General features: G+C 41.7%; 1 protein-coding gene across 1 annotated transcript in view; it reads left to right on the forward strand.

Annotated features, from left to right (window-relative positions):
• GRID2 (glutamate ionotropic receptor delta type subunit 2) overlaps positions 1-27,386 on the forward strand; it is a 737,675-nt gene that overhangs the window by 666,273 nt on the left and 44,016 nt on the right. The window contains exon 14 of the mRNA XM_075030714.1: positions 1,388-1,554. Coding sequence (XP_074886815.1) covers positions 1,388-1,554 — 167 coding nt within the window. The remainder of the gene's footprint in view (positions 1-1,387; positions 1,555-27,386) is intronic.

Genomic DNA, 27,386 nt, shown 5'->3' on the forward strand with positions numbered 1-27,386 from the left:
AAGTGGTGCCTGCAGGAAGATCAGAATAACCCAAGCTAGGAAGAGCTCTGCGAGTTGCAGTGCCTGTAAGACAAGCATACAAGTTGTATTGTTTGTTAACAGTGGGTTCACTTCTATGCCTTATTCCCTAGCCATTTAGATAGACCTAAACCTCCACTGGGAGGCAAAAAAAAACCCATTCTTGGCCATTTTCAGAGCCTGAAGATTAAAACTGACCCAGTCCTGCATTTGTGTGTGTATGTATTTTGAAAAGAATTTTCTTTTTCCTGCCAATCATGCGAAGTCCACAGATAACACGGCTCCCTTTCTGCTCCAAAATCTGCACAAATCCTCCCCATACCATGCCTATGAATGGAAATAGGAAATATTCCCTTTCCAGGCCTGCAGTGTGTAATTCAGATTCATTATGCATGAAAAGGAATGTGTCCCAAATGCAATCGTTCCTTCTGCACTACATCTCATGAGCAAGCAGCCGGTGTGGCTTGCTTCAGTAACTTTCATATGTAAACAGTCTTTAAAAACATAATCTACATTGTCAAAGCCTAATCTAAATGATGTACTGACATTGCTTATTTTGGTAAGCTTGCTTCTGAATAAATGCTGAAAAAATGTTTAAATTTTGTATATATCCCATATATTTAAATGAAAAGAGAAATCTGGATTTGTTTCAAATGTGAATGGATAGTAAAATGTTACTTTAAAAGCTTTTCAATATAATGAGTTGGTTTGGATTTGTCTTAGTCAAACAGTTAAAATGGCTTACATGATCCTGCTGTACAAAAGTCTTTGAAGATAGGTGAAAACCCTTCACACTGAGAAAAATAATCCCCCAAAATCTGCTTGGCGTGATCTTGCCCACAATCGTGCATGGAGCCCAAAAGACAAATGGGTGTTCATGATGTCTACGGCAACCTGAAATGACTGAAATGTCAACCATCTTGAACGGTGGTCTTCCATCTGGATAGCCATGCCTACACTCCCACACTTCTCCCAGTGTGAATGCCTACCTTCCCTCTAAATAATGGTGGGGTTTATGACTCAAAGAAAAAACTTAAGGGGGATTTTGGGGTGGAAGTTAGCATTGATGGTGGGAGCCTGATGTTTCCTTTGTGTCCTGAAGAGGGACAGTACAGGTTTCCTGCACGGCGCTGTTTCACTGACAACATGTTGTTCTCAGATCACATTTCTTCCATTTCTGCTGAGATGCTTGGCCAAAGCACCACGTGGCAGCAGTCCCAGTGCACTTTTTGTGCTGACAGCTGTTGGGCACCCAAGCTTCACTTTCTTTAACGAACAGACTGTGCTGAAACTGCCACATTTTTAGGTGCACTGACCTCCTTTTGGACTTGACAGTCCTTAGTCTGAGCTCTTCCTCTGTCTACTGCAGGTGAAGTACGGGAACTATGCCTTTGTATGGGATGCAGCGGTACTGGAGTACGTGGCCATCAATGATGCAGACTGCTCTTTTTACACGGTTGGGAACACTGTTGCGGACAGAGGATATGGGATCGCACTGCAGCACGGCAGCCCCTACCGAGATGTTTTCTCACAAAGGTAAGGGTTTGGAGAAGGAGGAGCAGGTCCTAAGGGAAGGTCTCTCTCAGCTCTGGACCCTTCTTTTAATTTAATTTTCTATGAAGGGAAATCATCTTGTGCTTGCAAGCCACTTCATTTTTTACATAGGCATTCATTTCCTCAGAGACACAGAATTACTCGCTTTTCTAGAAACTGCATTAAAAATACTTTCTGTTGCTCTTACTTGAATTGTTCTCGTTTCTTTTGGAAAACATTACTGAGATAGGCTGAACTTAATTAGCAGGAAAATGAGGAAATAGTTGATTCATTTGCTATAGAGGGACAGCATAACTCAACTCTTCCTGTTACAGAAGCCTTTTCTTAAAGAGAAAAAAGTAAACTTGGACACTGATGGGAAAACTGAAGGGGATGAACACAAACATTTGATGTTTCAGTGAAAAGACCCCTATTAGTACTCAAGAGCTTAGATGCGTATCCCAGCACTAATCAATCACTTGGGCTACAAAAGGGAGATCTCTAGAGATGCTTCTGGTACTGTGTTTCTACTAGGATCGGAAATACTAGATTAATTGTATGTATTGTGCCTTTGCAGTATTTGTACATCAGTCTAGTATTGATTCCTAAATCAGGATGTGTGTGAAATGTGAAAAACAACCAAACATTTTAAAAGTGCTGTCTGGCTTTTAGAAAATGTGGGCTAATCTCATGATCCTTTTTCATTCTGAACCTATTCTCTCACCCAGGTTTCTAATGGTTTATGTTAGATACACGTAACAAAACTTTACAGTTGCTGTGATGAAATTTCTTTTGTGTGGTTGCCATAATGAATGTGAACCATTATGGCATATGAATATACTTCATTCAGGCTACTGCCTTTGACTTCAGTCCATAGAATGAGGCAGGGCAAAAAGTCAGTAAGTAACAATATGCAGATTCAGAGGAACGGCGGTCTGCTCAGACATACTGCATGAACAGAGAAGACTTGAATTCTTTGAATCTGTTCCATGTTGGGGGTGATTTGGCTGAATCTAGTGCTGACATAGCAGTAACGTAATATAAAAGTTCAGAGGATCAAAGAAAAATTTAATTTCAATGAAATATATATGTGCTTTATATATTACAATTAGCATTATAGGCAATTATTTACTGAATACTTTAATATTCCAGTCATGACCAGGCTGGCTCTGTGATGTTCAGGGTCTTCATGCAAAACAAAGGAGTAAAATTTCTTCCTGTAATGCTTCCAGCTCTTAGAGATCTCAGGTACTAGTCAAGGTGTTAAGTCATCCTCTTCAGAGCATTACCCATGTAAGCTTGAGTATAAAAATTTGAAGACACAGGGAAGTTTCATAAGCTGTGCCTTTGTTACTAAATACAGTGAACCTGCCAAGTGGCATGGCATGGCTCATGCCCGCACAGTGAGTATTCTTCACCCCCGCCGCCACTGCTCTCCAAGTCAAGGTGGATGTATCCAAACCACCCCTTAGAGACTGCTTCTGACATCATTTATATACTTGTTACAGTTCTGGGTACATGGGGGAAATGGTCACAGCTGGTTCTGGTAAGCGATTATGTTCTTTGTCACAGTTTCAGTACCTGGAGAGGCTAGGTTACATCTTCTTATGATACACTGCCTTTAGTGACTTCTGGATCACTGGTCTGTGCAGACCTGACATTTCCAAGTGCAATTTTATTTTGTAACAAAATTTCAGCACTTCAGTGTATTATTGTATCTTGAATCTGTAGGAAAGCAGAAAGAAGCATAAAAATTTGCACATATATAGTTCTTTTTATCTGAGGATCTTCGAAGCAATATTTAAATATTAGCATCTCTCAGTGGAAAGTAAATGCCATTTCCATTTAACACTTAGGGAATCCATAGCATAAGGAGACTTAAATGAATTCCCAAGGTCAGATGTTTTTCCCTGGTGGAAGCAGGGATCATAGGCACTCAGATTTCCTCATTTTCCATTTTCTGCTATAGTTATCAGAGTTCAGGTGGATGAAGAAAGGGATTATGTGTGAGATATTGGGCCACAGAGGGTCTGGATGGATACACAAAACTTAGCACTGATGAGAAAGTAACTCATTACATTATCAGGAGTAATGGTTGAACAGAGAAATTGGAATTTGCTTGGAGTGATGCTACCTACTGAAGAATTTAGAGAGCCTGAGATATGTATTCTGAAAATGTGTGTGCTGCCCCTTAAATTTTTATTTCTGTATTATGAAAGCATATTATATTGCACTTCTAATTATGTCCATAAATATAAATTTACAGTTTGAAGCTGTGAAACACCATGCAAGAAACAAACACATGAAAGAGAAAGCATGCTTACAAGGTAGCTTACAAGGTTTTGTTCTAAAAACCCTTCAGTACTGTTCCTTGTGATTACTTCCATGTAGTTTTCACAAATCATCCTTACTTTTCTCCCTAATGAAAAGGCTAGACAACCTTCAGCTGCTGCAGCCTGCATGCTAAATAGAGGGGGAAATAGATTTCACCGTATAGGATTAGCAAATGTTCACATGAATATTTCACATTCTTTAATGCAGTAGGGAACTGGCTTGAAATATATTGGCATTTCTTGATCTTTCCCCAAATAAATATATTTATGTGAAAATACAGGGCTTCTCTTTTACGAAATTTCACATAAACCCATAAGCTGCATAGTGTTAAATCCCTAGGGTGCAGCTGTAAAAGGTCTGGCAAGCTTACAAGAGATTTTGGTCTCAGTGCAGGAAGCATGGGCACGAGTTCAAGGCTTTTCATTACCTTTTCTGAACATTCAGGCAATTTCCAGAGAGACAGGAAAACAGATAGAGAGGTGTAAACACCCACCCTGTCTCTCCAATGCTATGGGGCATGAGTTGCTGTCAAGATAACACTGTGGTAAAGCTTAGGCATTTGGGATTTCCAAAAACACTCTGTGTTTGAGACCTCGGCTATGTTGTTCTCCAGGGGATTAACACATGCAAAATATTGTGGCCTTTGGAGACTGCAATGATATTCACCTGCTCTGTGAAGTACTCCAGTCTCTACAGGAGTTTATCCATCACTTAGGCTACTTAAGAAAGGCATTAAACCTGGGATCAGTTTGAAATGCTGAGGTGCCATCAAAAGACATCCAGATCCTTGCAAAAATTAAATTCCCTGATGTCATTTACTCCCATAGCTGATCATGATGGAGTGCCCCGTTAGACCACAGGCAGTTTGTGAGGTGCTAAAAAGAAGCCCGAAACAACTGAGAACATTGTGAGAACCAAAGCCGCGGTGATGTTCCTAGTGGTCATGTACCTGCGTTTGGGATGTGGGACCGCAGCTGATGACCACCTGGTTATCTGGTACCCACCGCACTGAAGAAGCACACAAGCTGCAGTGCCCTGAGCATGGTGTGGGGCCGGTGCTGATAGCTCCTCTGCTCCCAGCCTCAAACTGCTGCTACCAGCTGGTGCCCGTGTATTTGCATGGGATGCAGTCCTACCAGTACAGAATGAGCCTCCAGTTACCAAGGAACCAGAAAGCTAAATGCTTATATTAGGCTACAGCTAAATTAGCACAAAATGTTCAATATATACTTGATTTTAAATTGATGCAATTAAACAAGTATTATATGGGAATGTGCTGCCATTGAGGTACACTTGCTTGCACTGATTCATATTGTGTTTATAATTTTACAAGTGTAAGGTGATGCCTATACCTGTTAGAGAGAAGAGTGACTGGTCCCACATATTTGAACAGATGCAATTTAAAATCAGAATTATTCTTACAAATGCAAGTTTGGGTATAATGAAATATTAGTGGAGAGCGTGGCAAAATGCACATCACTTAGAAACTCCATGCACATTTGCTGGGGTTTTAAAAAAATTAATTCCAGCCACACCACAGAAGATGAAACCCTGTTCAGGATTATTCTTTCCAGACTCAAGGAAATCCAAGATTTTGCGTATGAGCAAAATGGTTTTGATGAGAAAAGTTATACCGGTAGTTCATAGTGCAACATCAAGATGCCTTCAAAAAAGCATTTTGTGCAGGTACAGTTTAGTGAAGGAGAAGGGTAACCAACTGAAAGCACTGTAAAGAAACAGGTCTTTGAGACCTTTCTTTTTCACGTGCAGAAAATTTCTGCAAAACAAAGACATGTGCAGCAGTGAGTTGTCTGACTGCAGAATGAGATTGGCTTTTTGCTGGTTTGGGATGGCAAAGTGGCCACCTGGGGTCCCACACGGCACCTGTGACCACTCTCTGCCTAACACTCTCCCTGAAAACAGAAGCTTCAGGTCCATCCTGAAAATAGGCGTGTGGCTATAGCACAAATAATACAGAAAAAAAAACCTGGGTAACATTTGAATGATGGACCTGTCGTAGCACCCTGATGACTTCGTTCACGTGTTGCAGATCTTAACAAACACATCTGGCCATGCCATTAGGCAGCCAGTTGATGTGTGCTCAGGTACCTTGCTTTCCCCTTTCCTCTGCCACTAAGACTTACCCTTCTGAGCACCAGCAGCCTCCAGGCAACGTGTCAGTTTTCTCCATATATACATTTTTCTTTTAAGGTAATGACAGGGGCTTTAATAATAAGAACTGCCAAATTTCCTAGGAGAGTTTGAAGAGGATGTGTCATTTGGTTCATGAGGAACTGTGTGCTGGCACTAAATTTGTCACCTGTTAAGAGGTCTTTTCAGCCCTAAACTTTAAAACTTCCATTGCACCCCTGGGAGGTATAAGTAAAATTGCAAATTCTTCTCAAGAGTATTTCAGAGGATGTCTGTGCTTCCTACAGTGCAGCAGCAATAGCTCAGGCCCTGCACTGGTGGCTGGCTTTCGGTGGGGGTCAAGGAGGGGGAGGCAGCACAGCTCTTGGATCCCACTCACGTCTCCACTTCCTCTGTTGGCTGACTTCTTCTGCGCTACAGTCCTGGCCACACAGCACGTTAGAGGCAGAGGGAGAGGAAACTCATCAGATGCCAGCATCCAGCTTTTCACTTAAGTAACTAGAAGCTGTCAACACCCAGTATTGCTGAAAAATCAAGCCGTAGTTGTTTTGCGTTCCTCATATCTCAAGAGCATCCATGTACGTTCTACCCCAAAGAATTCACTTTTAAATAAAAGGAAACAGTGACAATAGAAAAGAAAGAAGGCAAGATTGCCTTCAGAGCCAGCAGTGTGGGACTCTTGCTTGTTGTTCATCAGCTGTGTTTCGCCAAATGGCACTCACCCCGGCAAGCACAAGCTTACAGACACTTAAAGTTATCTGTGTTCCAGAAGAAGAAGCAGCAGTTGCATACCTCCTGGTGGTCGTCTGTGAGAGGTGGGGTATGGGATGGCATAATATATGGAAGGTACAACTACCATATAGCTTCTGCAGAGACCTCAGACTGAATTTGGCATAAATCACAAAAGGTCACAAAGAATTTGTATTGCTGCTAGAGAAGCCAGTCACTTCTTTCTGTCCTGGAGGGAAAAACAAATGGAGACTTAAAATGATTTCCCCATGGCAAGCCTAAAGACACCTCACTAGCAGCAAGTGTTGCACTTTCAGATGTCCAAAACTTTGGAGGCAAAGAAGAGAGCCATCGTGTAGTGTTTCAGACTCCCCCTTAGCAAATTATTAGCGATATACTTTAAATAAATAGTATGGATTTTCTCTTGTCCTTTTTTAATCTCATCAGCAAAACCTTGAGTTTTAGAAAGTTCCTGCCCTGAGTCATAAATATGTGTTCTTCCTGTCTCCTCGCTATTAATTCTCTCTCCTTAGATTTTCATTCTGTGTCTTGGAGGTCACTGATGTCCAAAGACTGCAGTGCAAGGAAAATTACTTCCTTCCTAACTACGTTGATTTCTTTTTCAGAGTCCTTGGGACTATCTATGTACCCCTTTGAGGAGATCCTGCCCTCCTCTTTTTTTTTTTTTTTTTTTTTCCCCCCCTAATATGAAAACCCAAGAGAGTGTCCCTTTCTCTCTGATTTATCTTTTACCAGCTATGGGGAAAATAAGAGTTTTGAATTACATCCCAACCCTCCAGAGGACAGACTATAATGATCTAATTGGATTTTTCATGATTAAATACAGTGATAATCTGCAGAATGGTGGATACCTTAGTAAGTGCTCAGCTTTGCTTTGCCTCGTTTATTTGCTTAGAGTTGAAGTACTATTTTGAGATGTATATATAACATTCTGAAAAATATAGCAGAGAAACTAGTAAAATCCTCACCCAAAGAACTTTTTTCTTATTATTCCAGAAAATTAGAAAACTCTGCAAATTAGGAGAATTAGTGGACTTGAAGCAAATTCCTGAATTTAAATAGAAGACTTTAATTCTTAGAGCCTGCCCTTAGATCATGTCACAAGTTCATATAACTGAAATTACATTAGTGAGAGGAAAAAAAATGAAAATTAATTCCAGATTTCTGTGCAATCTGACATGAGAATCCAGTCTTAATTGATTCAGATATAGTCACCGTTAATAAAAGCCTTAACTTCAGAGTAGCACATAATAACAAGATAGTTTCTCAGATAACCAGAATACTAAATAAAAAATGCTGTAGTAACACACCAATGTAATATTTCTTGACTAACCAAAATAACACCAGCTGTCCTTATTTTTTGCTGTCTACATTAGACTCGTAAGGATGAAACCGGGAACTGCACCAGGCCCTAGGTCTCAAAACACGTCCGCCTTCCTTTTTCCTGACCCAAGTCATCCAAGATAAACTGCAATTGGCCTTCATGCTGGGAAACTCACCTTGTGGAAGTGCTGCTCAGACAGACAGCCGCCTGCCCCGGCAGAGCTGCGCAGTAGTCGTGTTCTGCACAGTTCACTCCCGGGCCACCACATCCAGGCTGGAGGCCTGTAACCTCAAACAGATTATAAGAAAAGATGTAGCTTCATTCTGATTTTAAAAAATTTCATCCTTCACTTCATATGAAGCCCTAGCAGAAAGCTTTTGTCCCACCACTATTCTCTCTTCTTTTTTCTACCAAGCCCATGACCATCTGATCCAAGCTTACAGTCTTCTGTAATCCTGTATAATAGCTTTCCCTAAGGACCAGATGATCTGATGTTGTCCCTTTGCATCCTACTCCACTAACTGCCTAATGTAGAGCTGCAGGTTTTGAAGGTTCCTGCACTGTCATCAGAAGCATTTCCTGGCTTTATTAGCCGTTTGCATCTCACTTGCTAGTGGGGGCTGCTGGCTGTAGAACCAGAGAGAAGCTGTGGCTCCCACATATCACGTTGCAAGAGCAGGAGAAATGGTTTTATTGGTTCCTGATGGTGTGCATCAGGTGCTTGCAGGTCTCACAATAAATTCATGATTAGAAGTTGAAACAGATGGAGATGCCTACAGAAACACAGGCTTTAGCAACTTTTTAATCTGCTGTAATATTAACTGATGAGGTGGGTTAAAAGATTTTGCAGCAGATCTGAAGTTTATAACATGCAGATGATGGAAAATTAATTAATGAAAACATATAGACAGTGAGCAGATTAGTGGGCTTTTTAAATATACCATAATATTAATTGATGGGGTAAGTTAAAGGATCCTGAAGTAGCAGCACTGAGATGAAGCATAAGAAAGAAAATCATAAGGGAAAGGCATTAGATCCTCTTGCATTCATATAGCATAGAGCTATGAAAATCAGAGACCTGCCTGCCAGCATCATCATGGGAAGGCACCGCTGCATCCGAATGATGCTGTGGTGGAGGAGTTGCCGCACATTGGAAAAGAGGTGCCATGAAAAGGACAGATTCATGCCTTCTCATTTTCCTAATCAATGCTCACTTTCAGAAAGGGCACTGCATTCAAAGTTTCAGAAAGGCAAGCTAGGTAAGCTGTTTATGCATATTAATTCCCCGTCATTATCCATGCACCACCCCAGAGAAAACAGTCTAACTGTAATGTTTTAAATTGCCAGTAGATATCACTTTGCAAGCTATTTCATACTACTTTCTATCCACTTCTATAGCCTTAGGCACCTCAGAGTTGGCATGTAAAATGACCAGATATTACCCAGCAACGTGTGTGCAGTACAGTCAGTGGAAGCAGTGTTGCTCACCAAACTATATGGAAGGAACATTTATTGTAAGCTGAATTGTTCATGTTTTTTAAAGTTTTATAGAGTGAGTAAGTGCATGGCTGCAGAATTTGAAACTGCTTGCTAAAAGTAAAGCTAAAAGAAGTCTCAGCGAGTGGCTTGCCTCGAAGAACTTGCCTTTTTATGAATTCCTAAAGAAGAGATTAGGTTTACAGTTAATGCACGCTTTCCTGTAGTACATTTTTCTGGCTACCTTCTCTTATGTTTGTGTGCGTCAGTCTTCAGAGGAACAGGTTTAACTACTCACCCTGACTCAGTTGGGCAGCAGTGTTGCCTTTAAAGTGGGGTGGAAAATGAGTGCAAAGCTTTCCCTGGAAATAGGAAGGATTCAGTTGTGCAGCTGACTTGACAAAAGAATCATAATAACCACAAGTAAGGGTTTAGCTCGCCTACCCCATATCAGCACTACCTGCCAGAGGTTCCTGACTCTTTACCCATGTTGCTCAAAATACTCATCAACCTATTTGAGTTAAAATGAGCAAGAGTAGCAAAACAGGAGAGATTAATAGATCTTTCCTAACCCATTTTGTTAGCTTAAAAGGTAATTAACCTTTAGCTGGACCATAAAGCTAGTCTATAGCTGAACCTTAAAGCTAGTCTTCGGCTGGTCCTGTTTTCCAGATAAAAATGAAAGGCTTTTGCCTGAAAATAAAGCTTGTTTTCAAAGCTGAAATATGTTCTCATAAATAGTGAACTTGACGGTATGACAACTGGAGGGATTTATCCATACCTAGCTAAGAATTTAGCTTCTGCCTGTGGAACTGCTGCCACAGGGTCTACCTCAGCCTGCAGAGATTTCCCCTGCCATAAAACACCTATCTGCTGTTTGTCACCCATCCTTGAATCGTTGGTAGGTGAAGAAAGGTGCTAGCCTTGCTCAATGACTTCAGTCAAGTTTGGAGGTAGCGAAAGGAAAAAAGAGTGTGTGGAAAGTCTCCAGAATGTAGAGCCAAGGAAGAGTGGTAGCCGGGTTTGTAGCAGAGGTGTCTTCCCTTGCTGAAATGAGATGCAAGGAAGAAGAAAGCTGGTTGCAGGGACAGAAGGAATGAGAGGAGAGGCACTGAGAAGAGGGAGGAGCTGGGTGCTTGTGAATGATTATGGGGGCTGAGTAAATGGAGCCTCCCTTATTGCTCAGCTCCATGCAGGGAGGAGATTAGCAAAGTGAGAAATGTAAGGAAACTACCCAGAGAAGCTTTCTGCCGTGTCTCAGAGCACGCCTGTGGGGTAGGCTGCTCCCCGAAGCAATCAGGTGCAAACTGGGAGGAGGAGTCGGATAGTGTCCCCAGCAGGGTCACCAGTATGTCTGAGCTTGGTGGTTAGAGAGGGTTGGATTAGTTGGAAAGTGAAGATGGGGTAGCGAAGCACTTACTCTCTGAACATATGGGACCTCAGTAGCCTTGAGGAAAAAATGCTCTGGGGATGAGGATTCATGAGGTCTCACAGACCTCTGTCCAAATCCCAAAGATGACTTGGTGGTGGCAAGGAAACCAAGGCAGTAAGCTGCAGAGAGGCTTGTGTCAAGATTTTTGTCTGTCGTGGTGTAAACAGTAAGTGGCTTTGGAAAACTTCTGTGCTGTGTGCTTCAGTTACCACGTAGGCCGGCTGGGCTGCGCCGCGTACCAGAGCCCCCAAAGGTCCGAGTCACGGGAAGCGGGCACGTAGGCACCTGGAGCGCACATCCAGCTGTCCTGCTGCTGCAGGCGTTACAGAGCCTCTGCCCAGCCCAGGCAGAGACATCGCGCTGCTGCAGCTTGTCCTGGCACAAGCACGACAAGGAGCACGAGGTTGCAGCACGTCGAAACCCAGCCACAGGCAGCAGGTGTGCTTAACTAGGCTCTGCTGGTCTGCTCCAAATTTCCCTTGAAATATTTCACAGACTTAGTCCCTAGTGTTGGCCTGGTTCAGAACGGGCTCCCAAACAAGCACACCTTGGCTCTGTGTTTTTTTGCAGGGACAAAACAGATAGAGGCATTTGCTAACATGAACCAGTTGGATGTGCTGGGGTCTCTTGTTTGCACAATGTGTTTTATACGCTGCTTTAGCACCAGTTGGGTTAGGTTAGCCCAAAATAAAGCAGGGCCCTCATCCCAGCCATCATAGCTTTGATGACTTTTCTAGTCAAGTCCTTTCCAGACCCAGGTTTTGTACTTAAACATGACTTCTTTCTGCTTTATGACTAAGTGCAAGCAGAAAAAAAGGATGATGTGGCCAAGGAAAAACTGCGCTTGCCACTTTATTCATAAAACTCTTTTGCAAAGTGCATTTAGTAATTTGCCATTGTAACCACCTGCACGTAGAGCTTTCAGTGCAGTGCTCTGACACTGTGTTTAGTTCATACTTTGACTGCTCAGCTAAAACTTCCATTTGTATGCATTTATTCTGCTTCACACATTATGTTATCAGTCACTTTCAATATTTCAAAGTCACAGCAGTCTTTTTCTGACATACATTTGTCAGAGTGAACTGCCTTGATTGCTGTTATTACAGACTGCAGTTCCTGACTAAGGGAAAAGTCATATGTAGAACCAGAATATTGAAATTGCTCAATAAAACAATAGATAAAACAGAATAAAATTAGAGTAAATGAACAGAAATAGATGCTTTAAATGACCAGCCAAAAAAATAAATTAAAAAAAAAAAAGAGAGGAGGGCAAGGCAGGATTTGTAATCCCATACAATGGAATTAATAAGGAAAAATCTAATTTTTTAAGTTCACATACAAGGTATTGAAAATGTTCTTTTCTGCTTCCTGGTAGTGAGTCAGTAAAGTATGTCATACTTGGACCATCTCTTAATCAAATACTTTATCATATTCCTCTAATAATTGCTCTCAGTAGAAGGATTTTAATAATCAGTCCATTATAGTCACAGCACAGTATACCAAGGGGTTTTGGCCTAGCCCAAGAGGATGCTTACACTCCTGATTAAGTCCTAGTGGTAGTAATTTATCATGGCACATGAGCACATCGCTCTCTTGCATGTGCTTAATAGCATGCAGGGGCTTTGCTAGTTCACTCTAAAAGCCATTACAGTTTAGGACCGAACCCTGGGGGAAGCACACTTGTTTGGAAAGGTAGTGATGCTTTTATGCTTATTTTAATTAAAAAATAATTTTTTTTTCCCTTAAATTTGCTACTGTTGTGTTCAGCTGAAAGAATAGTATAACAACAGGCAAATTTCCAAAGCCGTCAAGAAAAGCTGCCACTTAATTACCTGGCTTTGTAGAGCTACGTACTACAGCTGCTCTCACCAAAGCAGAAAGGTTTCAACTAGTAACAAACATGAAAGGGCAAAATAACTTTATTGGCTGTGGTTTTGTAGGCGGGATGCCTATGAAATTACCAAAAGAGATTATCAGTATCTCCAAAGATATCAGGTTCCTACAGAAAGCCAGTAAGACAGATAAGATGTTGTTTGGGGTTTGTTTGGTTTTTTAATTAAAAATTTGAATTTTTTTAATTAAAAAAACCCAAACAAACTCCATTACAATAATATTTGGAGAGAAAAGTAGCAGAGTAGTAAGCACAGATTTGCAGCCTTGAGAGCAAGGATTAGAAGTTCCTGGCTCAGGACTAATTTTTTTGTCTTTGCTTGGGGTATTCCTAGAGCAGCATGTGAGAGGCAGCATGCAGAACTGAGCCTTGAGTTAGCTGAGAAGTATGCACTCTAGTTTTATATCATTTGGTTGCATTAATTTCCTTGGGTTTGGGGGACTTTAGCTAATTAGGAATGGATCTTCAGATCATGGAATTACACCAGATTTATACTGCTTTAGCTGACGGGAGGATTTAATCCTATAAATATGTCTTTGGCATAATTTAGGTGTAAGGCTCCAGATTAACATCCCCATGAAACAGGGAATTTATGTTCATTTCTTTTTCTGCCTGTGAAGTGCTATGCAAAGCTACAGAAACGTGTCAGCTCTGACAGTCATGCTTGTGCAGCCATCAGGGCTTTCAAAAAACCATTGGGGTTCACTTGAAGCACCAAATTTCCCTGCATTCTTCCACCATTTTATATAAATCTGGAGAAAAGCGTAAAATCCATAGGAAAAAAGCCATTGAAAATGAAGCATGGTTAAAACCCAGAGGAAGTGAAGGTTAGTTGATCTTCATGTCCCTCTTAAATTAGAAACACCTACAATGCTCATTTTTTAATTTTTTTAAGAGTAGCAGTCTTGCTTCCAGTTAAATATATAAGGCCTCTTGAAAACAAGGCCTTTTAGAAAGAACTACTGACAGGTGCTTAACCCAAGAACAAATATATCCATGGCTGTATAAGTAAGTTGCTGTGCTGGCAGCAGCGTTTATATTTTGTTCTCACCCCCAAAATGAAATGTTTGTGTGCATAGCTGGGCCAGCAGCAGAGAGCAGAGGAATAATGCATAGCAATACCCTCTCCTTCTGCTTTACAAGCAAAGGGGCTGTCACTCCAACTTGCAGTGGGAAACTAAGCTCAGGGGAATGAACGACACATCTAAAGTAACCACAAATCACTCGGCCAGCTAGCAAAGCCACCACTTCTCCCACCACCCCTTTTCTGCCCATTCTCCCAGCTTTTCCTTCTTTATTCCTAGCGCAGGCCACATGGCTTAACTGTTTACTTGCTCTGAGGCCTTTTTTTGTAGAAGAAATCCAGGGTGGTTTTGGCATTGGACTTTTTTTAAGGGCTGAAGTTAGGAGAAGCAGCCTCTCTACTTCCACCGAGAGCTGCGATAGCTGAGATTAAGGGAGGCTGCAGGCTGCAGAGCCGACACAGCCATGGGCTGTGTGCGGGCATAGCATCCTTCCTCTCCCTCCTGCCGGCTTTATTTCAAATTACCTGGTGCCTTGGCACCACCGGCTCTCTCCTTTTTTCTGCCCAAAGCGCTTTCCTACCGCTGCTTCAGTTAACACAGACCCTTTTAGCTGCTTCAGTGTTGTGTAGAAACCTGTTGGCATTGGCAAGCAGGGGTGGTGGTCTGCGGTGGGACCCCGCGGGGTGAAGCCCCAGGTGGGTGCAGGGGAGCAGTCCCCGGCACGGCTGGGCAAGGTCTGGGTCTGTGAGCATTTGCCCCCTTGGGGTGGTGGTCTCAAAACCTCCTCAAAAACAGAACTGGTGTTTGAGATCAGCACTGTTGTTCATTGTGAAGGAGAGAGGATTTTTTGTTTCCTGGGTTTTTTTTTCCCCAGTTTCTAGGAAGTGTGAGTGGTTTGTCTCGTTCATTGGGCTGAACTGTCGTCATCTTTTTGCTTGTGTTTGAAATAAAGCCTGGGTAAGTGACTGTCACCAGGAGACTTCTGTCCCAGGCTGGCAGGACTGGGAGCAGACCATGCTGTGCTCCTTTCAGCCTATTGCAATTCAAGATGATTCCCACAGTGTTACATTTCAGGTTCAATTCTGAAGATTTGCTTGCTCACAGAGAAGCTTTCTCATCCCCCACAGGCACTTGCATACACACTAGTATCTTTTTCCAAACTGAGGAAAAAGTAGAGATGCTAGCCCTTCATCTTGGCTAGGGAACGATAAGCTCCTTGCTAAAATTTTTAAATGTTACAGCCCTTTAGATCACTAATATACATCTAGCTGATCCTTTACAGCTGGAATTATCACAGGGCTGAATCTCTGTGTAAATAGTGCAGTATCTTTATTCAGCAGGAGGAATGCTGCAGGTCTGCACTGATATATTGATCTGGATAAACAGGATAGTTTATTCCTATCTGGAGGCACCTTAAAGTTCAGTTTGTGGTGCTTGCAGGTAAAACTGATGATTTACTGTTTGTGGATATGGCAATATACCTGGTGTGCTGCCTACAAACCAGTCTTTTTCTCCATAGGTCTGATACAGGACTTCATGAGCCTCCTGCTACACTGCCAGCGCTAATGTAAACATTGCATCTAGGCGAGAAAGTTCCTTATTTCTGTCTCCTGTTCTTTTCAGCAGTCTGCATCGCTTTCATTTGGGGCGTTAGTGGTGCTTGCCTTGAGTCATAGTGCTTTGACAGCAGGTTTGCAAGAAGCTTTCTTGGCAACATTGGCTTTTCTAGAGAATTGTTTCCTGGCTGGAGGTTTATTACCCACTCTGAAGTTGAGCTTTCTTTCAAAGAAATTTCAGCTAAGTTTTTGGACTTGGTTTTAATGAAATGGATTAATTTCTGGTTGAAGGAAGAAATACTATGATATTCAGGGATTATTTTTTAACTCAAAAGAGGGAACAAATTATGAAATGATTGCTCAACACCTTGTCAATCAGAACTGCTGCTCTTAGCGGACCATTTCTCCTGCGTTACCCTGTCTGCTCCTCGATAACACTGTAGTTAGCTAAATTAGCTAGTATTAGCTAGATACTTAAATGTCATTAGAAACTCTTAAACTGAAATCTTTGTTAAAGTTGAAAGTAGAAGACCATTATTTGATAGAAAGAAATAGAAAAGAATGCTTATAATAATTCCAGAATCAGTCATCATAAAATGAGTAAAGTCTGAATTAAGGTTCCGTATCAAAGAAACCTGAAGGTAAGGGATGCAATTAATTCAGTCAGCCAGCTCCAAATCAGCCCTGTAATGATGCCATGCAGTTAACCTATGCTTATAATTAAGGCTTTTCCTTAGTTATTAGAACTTGAGTAGATAAAAACAAGTGTGCTCATTTCTTTTCTTTTCTTTTCAATTTTGTAAGAACTTGTTAGATTTTTGTCTTCAGATGATTACTTTGTGGAAGGGATGGGAAGAGCAGTAAGCTGAAAGCTCAGGAAGTTGAAAATACAAGGGAAGAGGGTGCCTAATCCTGATTTGTGCTCCGAAAAATCTTCCACCAGCTTTTCCTACGTCAGTGTGAGATCCTTTGTGGACCAGGATGCTGGACTTTGTGGACCAGGATGATCTTTGTTGACCAGGATGGTGGTTTCCAGCCCTACTGTCTGCAAATCTGTTCAATTCATTTTAAACTGCTCTTCCCCTGCTATCAGCCTGCTGCCTTTCTCCTCCAAGCTTATAGTTTGCTCCTTTGCAGCATCTCTCCGTCCTATTCAGGGCACTTACGTCACCCTCAGCACCATATGTGAATGCTCCAACCTGGGACGTGGATAGCCCCGGGACACCCAGGGAATCCTCCAGATTGCTCACTGTCCGTACCAGGAACCCACAACTAACTTCCCATGATCTGTTCTACTTCATTACACTGCTTATTGAATTTTGCTGGCAGTATTGTCTTTCATACTCTTGGGACCAGCATCATTTGTCTTGGCAATTACTGTCAGATGGTTGCAACTTGGATGCTTGGAGGAGGGTAGGAAAGCTGATGGCCAGAAGAAGTAGCAGTTCAAAGAAGCATAAAGTATCAGTTAATAATACTGCTTAGTGACCAAAATGTTTGGGGCTGTAGCGGTTGGTAGATCATTTGATGTGAATCAATATCCTGTGTCCTTCATGTGACCTCCTAGATGAGTATTATTGGGTTTTAATAATCAAGATGACAATTGAAACAATTGATAAAAGAAATGGGTCATTCTCTATGAAGTCATTCTTCAAGTTGCTATAGTACTCACACATCTGCCCATTCTGCATGCCGTTTGTCCATTTTCTAGTAGGAAATAATTTACAAAGAAGCCCCAAGTCACATCTGAAAAAACATGGACTCTCATTAATGTTCTTTAGGCTCTTCACGATGCTTAGCCCCAGATTCCCTGATGCTTTAGGGAAGAGAGACTACAGAAGTGGAGACTGGCCACTCATCTCACATCGTGTGACCATGTTACATTGTGGACGGGGCCCACAGGCTGTTATTTCCATCTCAGTGCTTCTGGACATATGGCCTGCCTATTGAGACTTCTAATATGAGTGGGTTGGTCTGGTTACTTTTTTTTATGAAGCGGAGCCAGACCTAAGTCTGAAAGCTTCTTTGCATAAGATTGAAGAAGAACCACATGTGGTGAGAGCATGCTGTTACCACTAACTGAATTATGGATTATTTTTACCAGATGATAAACACAAAATAGAAGGCTTCATACTCTCAACTACTATACCTCTCCACCCACTAAATTTCCCCCCTGGGAATTTTTCTGTATTGACCGAGGAAGTTGAAATCCTTGTAAATAGACATAAATTGATAGAGAAAATGCAAGATAAAGAAAATTATGTAAACATGCCAGGTGTTTGTAAGAGTAATCTACCAATTCTCTTTTCAGTAAGATGACAGGGAAAATTAGTAGAGCGGGGCCATAAAGTAGTATTACAATATATACCTATTCAAATATGCTCTCCCAGGATCTTCTTAAAATAAAATTACCCTTTCCATGCAAAACAAGTCTGGGAAGGGGGAGAAGTACATATTTGTTCAGTCTAGAGCTTGGTAGGCAGGATCAAATTAATTTCTGTCAAAATTTGGAGAAAATGCTTCACAGCCCTTTAAGTCAGATACACCTAATAGGACAAAATTATGTCTCTGGCACATCTTGGTATGAATTTGTTATTTTGCTGAGCAACTTGACACAAACAGATGTTTTGAAATATCCCAGGCTGCTTGATGGTTGGTTTATGTTTAGACAAAGAAGACAAGAAGGATCTTTAGCTTATTGATTGGCAAAAGTCTGCGCAAGAGTTGTCTACTTCTCTATTGAGAGTCTGGCTTTCATGATGGAGGGAAAAGGAGTCTTTGCACACAGGTTGTCACATATGTGTTTCAGCTTTGCTGCAGGGAGGCTCTGTCACATGCCTGCTGAAGTCGCCCAACCACCTTTCCAGCGCCTTTCTTAACCACATGCCTTGGAAAACAGCAAAGGTTTTTGCCACACGTTGGGTAGCGTTTTAAAACTTCTCAACAGGGGATGTATCAATATTGATCTTGTGCTGGAGGCTGCATTTCTCGATGATTCGCTCTTTTGTAATGAACCCCTCTAAAGGAAAAAATGGGCTAATAATACTTATTTCACCAGGGTCTCTGGGGAATGGAAGCAGGTTTCTTGTCACTCTTGAGCTGGCAGTTTTCTGATTGATGGCATTTAGGGGAATTTGAAAGAGGATTAAAGCCTCATGATGCTGGTTTATTTCAAGAACATGACATGTTCAATATGATAATAAAGTGGGAATTTTTCTTCTGTGGCTTTTATGGGCTTGGGGTTGTTTAGGATGAAATTATAGATAAAGCGATAGCTGAAGTCAACTGTACATGTTTCTGAGGCAGTTGGATGCAAGGTGACAGGGGCCATTATAAAACCCTTGGCAGTTTTTTTGCTACAGAGAACTTGACAGCAAAGGCAAAAGGAAACTAATACTGTAATGATTCATTTCATGTGGGAGGCCAAAACTTTTAACAGTGTTGGAAGGCATTTTGCCATAACATGCTTTAATTTCATAGTGGTGCTGACATTGTATATCGAGGATTGCTATCAGCAGAAGGCACTAGAGACAGTGATTTGAGATTACAGACATTTAGACGGCTGGTGAAGTGAGAGTTAATCTTATATTCCTTTGTGGATATGTAATGAGTGAGAAGAAAGAAAGTGCTTCCCAGTATCACATGTTAGCAGAGAGTAAAGTGTGTAAAATCCTCACAGAAAGGAGGGGTGGTCCCTGAACCATCCATCCATCAAACATTGGGATTTGACCTTCAGCTCACTAGTATATGTGTTTTACCCACTAATAATAAAGCCAGAGTAATAGTGTTATAAGCCCTCAGCACTAAAAGTGGGTTGCTGTAAATAAACCTCTGCTAGACCAGGAAGTCTTAAGTGTATTTTTAATAAGGAAACCTTAACTTTTGAGTAGAGTCTTCAGGGTCTCAGTGGAGTGAAGTTATCATCATTAATATCCCCTGCAGCACTCTGAAAAAACTTTGCATTTACTTAGCTATTTATATGCTCACTTATAAGAATATTTTAAGTAAGCTTGGTTGGCATCAATAAAGTTAATGGTTCATTGCTATTATATAGACGTTTTTATTTAGAAAGACCACTTACTCTAGGCCATTGAAAGCTAAACTGTTTTCAAAAGCCAGCTATTGGCAGCTGTGCACTGCCCAAGGGTCTCCAGAGGTTTCTTTACCTTAGATGCTCTGAGTTGCCTCTGATGTGGTCTTTGGGCAGAGATCCCTCTCACGTTTTGGCTATACAGGGAGCTAGGTTTGGGGTTGGCAGCTGGGCAAGCCGGGTGCCCCACAGCAGGTTTCCCAGGCAGGCCCGCAGAGGGGCAGCACCAAGGGGCACTGGCAGGAGGAGGGCAGAGCAGAGAAGGGGAGGAGCGGTGAGATGAGAGGTCTGGTGTCCTTCACCCACCACGTGTCTCCCTTAACGTTGGGGGAACACCAATGGAGCATGCCAAAACCCATTACTGTTGCGCTGGGGTGCTTGATTTAGATCTGCAGTCCAAGATGTTCATTTGTCTGATAGAAGACCCAAGTGACAAAGCTACAGGCAATTTGCTTTATTGCTGTTATATGACTGTAAGAATCAAAGGGATCTGCTGGATCACTGAATCCATTATCCTGCTATGATAGGCAAGCACACCATATGAGTCCTTTTATAACTTTGTCAAGCCCCATCTCAATACCAGTCTGGGGGATTTTTGTTCGCTTGAGTGTTTTCCCCTGGGAGATCTGTTGTTTTTCTAGTGCTGTTCCTGCTGGGGAGCTTTTCCTCCTTCATGTTATTCCTAGGGCATTCTCTACAGTCCCGATTTCTTCATAGCCAAGGTGTAACTGTTTGCTTTTGTTGTCATTGGCTTTTCCCTCATATTGCTTTTCTCCATCGCTCTTTCTGCCTTCACTCCCTCTCGGTTCTCCTTGTTTTCATGCACGTCGGAAAAGCTTTTGTTCTCCTGAGATAAGGTCTCTGTTCTCCCGTTCATCCTTGTATCTTTTATCTGCACCAGTTCTGGTTTCTTGAAGGTGGGTAAGGGGAGTTGTGAAGTGTGTCGGATGCAATCGCACCTGTACCTTCCACAATTTATATCAGAAGTACTTTGGTCAGCGTATTCTGGCACAGCATTTGCCCGTTTTGCAACTTTATCATGCTGGTGGTTGTTAGTCACTATTACACCCCAACCTTTGTTGTCCTCATTCATGTCCAAGTGAATTCCTAGCTGGTATGGTATATATTGTTCCTCATCAGCTGTGCAACCCAAGCCTCGACATGGTAAATAATTTTTACTGAAACCTCGGTTAAAATGATAAATATAGGAGGCATAAATATAGGGGTGTTGGGGTTTTTTTTGGTTTTACTCTGAAACTGAAGATGGCCTTTGGTAGAAAAATCCCAATCATGTAGTTAAGTAGCAGTGTAGTAATACCAGTTTGTTCATTCGTGTAGGAAAAAGCCTGATGTGAATGTATTTACTGTAGTTCAGCAAAAAAACCTTATTTGGTTATTCAGGTGTTTTTTTAAGAGAGAGATCAATTCCATTCACTTTTCTCACACCCACATTCCTTCAGCATAAAGAGACTGGTAGCACAGAAGAAAATGCCATTGTTGTAAACTAAAGCTTACAGTTCTTCCAAGCAAGCCTCTATTCTTTGCAAACCTGGAGAATAATAAATGCAGATTACATCAGAGATGTAGCTGATGATAATAACACAGCGTTTGGTCTCTGATTATTCATTGTAGTAGCACAATTACAGGAATCGAATTTTTCTATAGTGCCATTGAGATTTGCTACAGTTCATTGCAAAAAAAAAAGAAATGCAGAACAGCCTTGGTAAAAGTAGAACAAAGTCTATTTTTCTCTTTTTTTTGTATAGTCAGAGGTAGTATTCATGATTGCCACCAAGAGCCTGGTTTCATGTAAGAGCTGTGAGATGAAAAACATAAATTGCCTCAGTGGTCTTCACCTGGGTCCTGAATCTTTTAACAAAACCAGGCTTGTTTTTGAGTCTCCAGCAAAAGCCAGGCTCTGGTGTGTTTCCCATGGATTGAAATTTTATTGTGAGCGTTTTGCACTAGAACTACTATTGTCTCTGCTTGATAGCTAAATTCATTATGCTTTCTGATGGATTTTTACATGTTAAATAACATATAAAATACTGTTGATATTTGACAGGGATGGGCTATTGGAAAGTAATAAATGGAGTCAGAGACACTTTCTTCCCTAAATGCTTTCTTTGGATCAACAACTGCATGTTTTCATTCCAATAATTGGAAGTTTTCAATGCAGGTATACTGCTATATCTGTAGGAGAGATTTGATCTGTGGTCATTGAGACATAGTTCATTTTTGGCTAGTACTAGTAAAAATAATTGCAATGTCAGTTCTGTACCTGAATTATTTGTGATAGATATACTTCTGGATTAGGCAGTCTGCACTCTGAAATAATGAGAAATGTCAGGTTTTGGTTTAAAAATGAGCAGTGAAATATCTCTGCAGGTTATTATCACTTTGAGGGATTGTGGTTCTTCTCCATTATTCCCTCCACTATTGTTGAATTGTCCAATTTAAGTGAATAACAGCGCATTCTTTCTAGAAACTGTTGGTGGGAGCCAAGGAAATAAAATGTAATAGACGGATCTATTACCTAGAGGGTACCTGTATATAATAGCCATTGGCAAAGTTGGGAGACAATAGCCAGGAATCAAATTCACCAAATGGAGAGTGTATTTTGTTTTGTTTTTCAAAAGTCTGAGCTACATATACTAAGCAACACAGTCCTACTAGAAAATGCTTGCTTTTGTACAGTCCCTGCCAATATTGTTAACGCGGCAGCCTCACAGGTTGGATGCCTTCTGCCTTCACTAAAACTCATAAAGCTGCTATTTAAATCTTTTATAATCATGCATGAGTAACTACGGAAAGCATTTAACTTCATGCACTGTCACATTTTTAAAAAGGAGAGCTGTATTTTAATTTTTCAGAATTCACAGTTTTCCATATGTCCTGCAAAATCAGCTTTTAATTTCTATCCCTTTTTAAAAAGAGTGCATTAAAGCATCGCCTTCCAGACTGACTGGATAAAAGGCAGGGATAATTCAGAATTTTGCAAGTCTTTTCTCACTAATTCTCAATCATTGACTAGATCCTTGAGGATCGGCTTGTTGCATCCAACTTTGGGGTTTTTTGTTTGTGCAATTTGTAACTGAAGCAACTAAATATTTGCTGAAGTTGATACTTGTCTTTGACAGCCACTTGTTTAGTGAGTATAAATATGTTCAAATTTCATTTTTAGGTGGTGGTATGCAGGCTCTGATCATCTTACAACTAGAACTTTTGTATATGTCAGCCTGCACAGAGGGTGTTTGTAAAAAACATTGTTCACTGGATTGTTTATTCCTTCAAGATTTCTTGCCATTTGGCACAGATCTGTTCCAGCATGCCGAGCATCCTTTCTGTGGGGAGAAAAGAGTCAGATTCTGCAAAAAGTCCCTGTTGGGAAAGTAGACCAAAGAAATGCTGTACTACCACGAGGGATCTCTGGAGCTCTTCTTCTGTCTCAGCAACATCTCGGAGATTCCTTTGCTTGCCCTGGTTTTGCAAGGTCTGTTTGGGCTGAATTATTCTCATGACCCAGTGGAAATACAAAACACATAGCCTTACAGGCTTCAACAGTGTTAGGCCAGTTCTGATTACATATTTCAACAAAGCATAATAGGGAGCTTTAAGAAAGCAAACTCTGTGTTTAACGATAGCTATCCTGTATGCTATGGAACTTGTTAAAAAAACCCAAAGCAATTAAATCACTATGCAGACTTGCAAGATTTCATTGCTTAGGTCCCAGCTGCCACTGTGGTCCATGAAGGCAGTGTATTTCTAAATTAGGAACAACCTTCTTTTCTCTCTTTTACGTGTAAGACAGGCCAAACTGTCATGCTTAATTCATCTTTAATGAAAATATATTTATTTGTTTTTGTTTTGTAAGTGAATTTAGGATTTGGTCTGTGCAGGGAGAAGAAAGGAAATCAACAACTCTTCTGGGCTAAGATCTTCTTGTGCTATATGCCAAGTCTCATTATGAAGTAATTTTTTTATGGCCATGTTTCAAAACCTTGTATAACAGAGATTATAATAAAAATGTTCCAAGGGTCTACATCCATAACAGTACTGGGTGTCGCTGTTGTACAGAATTTAATTTTCTCTCATCAAATTGCGTATTGCCACAGTATGTTTTGTCTTTTGGAGTTACATAGACAAATTCCAGAGTAGCTGGACTATGCTGGCATGATGAGATGAACATAAAATGTCATCCACCACCTTAAATACTCTGCATTGTCTTTCTGTTGTTATTCCTTACAGGTAGTGCTGCTGCTCTGTTAAATAGGTTTTCATTCATTCCCAGTCCTTTTCGCTCTACTTTACTTAATGATCCATGTCAGCAAGTAGATCACAGTTTAGAACAAAACAAAATAAAATTGATTTTCCCAGTTGTATTAAATTTATTTTACAACATAAAAGCTACCCATTTGATTCTTAGCTGGAGCGGCAAAGGCTGCACTGGTACTTGGGTAGAGCCATGGCAGCTGAGACCCTCCAAGACAAGGCAAGGGTGCAGATTAGCAGGTTTGTGTGCCTTTACCCCTGCAAGAAAGAGGCCAGGAAATTTCCCATGATGTGCTTTCTCCCACGCTGTCCTGACTGGGGCAGAGGCAGTTCTGCAAATGGAAGAAAACCGTGCCCTTAACACAGAAACAGGAGCTGGAGATGGAAAAGGCTTGTTAGGTCACTCAGTTCATTTCCCTGCCAAAGCAGATCTGTCCTCTGCCTTTCCCGGTATCTGTCCTCTTCATTTCCTTGTGCTTCTGCAGTCTTGGGTTTTTTCAAAGTGGAAGGAATCAAGTATTTTGTCTAGTCATTAATAAGAAAAACCTTACTCTCCTGTGGCACTCCTGTCTTTCTTGCTACAGGAAATATTATATTATTGGTTTACCTAAGTTTCAGTGCTTTGTACCCCAAAATAGTAGCCTTTTAGGCAATTGCTATCTAATTTATATTAGATGAGAACTATCCATTTGTATGGTGCCCATCACTGTGGTGTCTGAGCACCAAAGTGACAGCTCTCTTTTCCCTTCCTGCATGCACAATGGGTTGGCATGTTTTATGATTGTCGGCTGTATTCTTAATACTTACGCTTGTGTGTGCAGTTGTGTTTGTTTAAATGAGTTGCAGCATTTTACAGAGCTTGCTGATTTTAGCCTGTATCAGCACTGTCAGGTGTGAGATAAGACAGGCCTTTCTATCATTTCACAAATTCCCAGCTTTTTAAAAAAAGTGAACGAGGAACAACTAACCAACTGATGCAAAAGCGACTGTGTGCTGTGGCTACAGACAAACCCAGCCTTTCCACGTCTGTGACTGGTGCAACTCGCCCAGCATGGTCTGCCAGCAACCAGCCTGCAGCTTCTCCTTGGTCCGGTCTGCATAAGATCCCAGCAAGAGCAAAGCACCCACGCGCCGGAGCGTTCCTACCCTGGAGGCCACATAATTTAGGTTTTGTGATGGGCTAATGTTGCTTTGCCTCCCTCCCTGCTTTTCTCTTCCCGGATCAAGGCTCCTCAGCCAGCAGCAGCACAGGGCAGAGCTGACCGTTTCTGCATTTATTCCTCTGTCGTTTCTGCTAGTGGTTAATAGGAACACCTCGCATTGCTAATGCTCCGCTTACTGCAGTTTAAATGTGTTGACTTGCTTCAGCTTTAATCTCCCCGCTTTTGAAAACCATCCCCAATTAGGGCAGAAGATTCTTCCAACCCACTGAGGTTTGTTGGCATAATGTTTACTGTCAATGTGCAGCCTCCTTTGGCTCAAAAAGTACATCACACATAAAAATGTCATCTCTGATTCTCTGCAAAACATCTGTTTTCTCTGAGAAGTTAATTACTGATTTCAAACCAGCTGAAATGAGGCCTAATGATGGCCTTCTCTTAATTTTTGACAAGTGATGGCTTGATTGGAACTAACTTTACGTAGCTTCAAATGTGGAATTTAGTTGCAAGGCATTTCCATTTCCTCAATTCCTCCGAAGATAGTGCCAGAGACCAGTTTATTTTCTGGACCTTTAACAACACAGAAATTGCAAAACCAGAGCAATGCAAAAAGATGTATTTTGAAAACTCTCAGCAGATGATGCTCAAGTCTGCAGCTGAAGCAGCAGGTTTGTACAGTAGCTAACCCGCACGCCTAGCATCCAGGTAACAGCAAGGCAAGACAAGTGGGCCTGACACGTGGCAGGGCTGAAGAAGGCAGCAGGCAGGAGTGACACTGATGGGAGTCTGAGGTTGCATATATTAGCTAAGTCAGGCTTTCAAGGTGGTTTCTTCTGTTGTTGTTGCTGTTAAGATGACTGAGCAAGGGAAATGGGTGAGTCATTACGAGGTCGCTTTTCTTGCCCCGGTGCCTGGATGATGGATGCATGGATGGCTGCTTGAATTCAGAAATATTTCACCCCAGCGGGCACACTTACACCTCCCCGTGCTCACCAAGTCATCTTTGGCTGAGCAGGGATTTATTCTGCCTCATTCAGCACATTCCCGCAGTGCCCTGGCCTCACCTCCCTCTAGCCCCGCTCCCCGGGAGCTGCGCTAGCTGGCTGCAGCCGCTGTCCCTCTGTGGGGGGAGGCATGTGGAGCTGAACCTGTGTTCCTTCTCTCCTTACTAGTTTTGGGGAAATTAGTGCGTGCAGCCTTGTTTTCCCAGTTGCACCACTGCCCAGTTCAGCGCTGCTGCCACACGGTGAAGCAGTCTGTAGGCTTGTCCATTATCAGCAATAGGAGCTGGTTTGTGTTTTAAAGGGCGATTTCAGATATTTCAGTTATTTCCTGGACGTAGCAAATATTTCTAGCTGTTCATCCATGAAGCCATCGGTTAGGCTGTTACTTCTTTTTCTTGCCTTCAGCCTCTTGGTAGAAGGGTTCCATTTTATTTCGTCTTTATTTTCCTTATTTTTTGTTTTACACATGACTTTAACACTTGATTAAATTAAACATCCTTTGTCCCACCGAAGTTCTTCAAACCCAACAGGATTAGGCCTTTGGTGAGTTATTACAGAAGCAAAGCCTCTACCTCAGAGTAAGTGATTTCCTGCCTTTCTATGTTTTCCTCCCAGAAACAATGAAAAGAGTCACAAGAGACAGGAATAATGCAGTCTTATTTAGTGAGCATCGAATGTAGAGTCTGTGTTATTTACACTCTATCATATTAAACTGAACTGAATGTTTGCTTGACATCTACCTTTGTGTACCAGGCCTTATTCTAATGGCAGAAAGCAAATAAAAAAACCCTGGAAATTAGGAAAAGAGCAGTGACTTACAAAGTGGTTGGATGTAGGCAGTAGTGGTTGTCCAGATCCCGCTTTTCTTTGCTAAAAGTCTGGCAGTGGCTTTGCACTGAGCTCTCTGCAACAGAGTAAGAAATCTCTAATGAGTGCAAACCTCAGCTCTTCACCACCCCAAAACTGTAGATCCCCTTGGATTCAAAACACATGCTCTTTCTCCTCACCTTATCTCTGTAGTTGGGTTTTCCATCATCTACCCAACACCTGCTGGTAGACCAAAAAATTGTTTCTTCCTGAAGTTTCCCAGCAGGTTGTTCTTCTCTTCTGCCAGGAATGTCCCTGCCCGTACTGCCTCACCCGGGGAGATTGCTTACCTGTAAAGTCAAGGTGATGAAGTACCTTGTGCCAAGCTATGATTAGTCTTTCCTCCTCTGCTTTACTATCCCAGCCTGCCACCCAGCCGTAGTTCCTCAAGCAGATTTCTGATGGCCACCGCTGCGACTGCTCTCCCGGGCTGGAGAAGGAGCAGCCAGAACCCAAATGATCAGGGAAGCAGAGAGCTTTTCACACCTCATAGCTCTATAGGG

This window comes from Buteo buteo, chromosome 1 (genome assembly GCF_964188355.1).
Source record: "Buteo buteo chromosome 1, bButBut1.hap1.1, whole genome shotgun sequence".
NCBI classification, from domain to species: domain Eukaryota; kingdom Metazoa; phylum Chordata; class Aves; order Accipitriformes; family Accipitridae; genus Buteo; species Buteo buteo.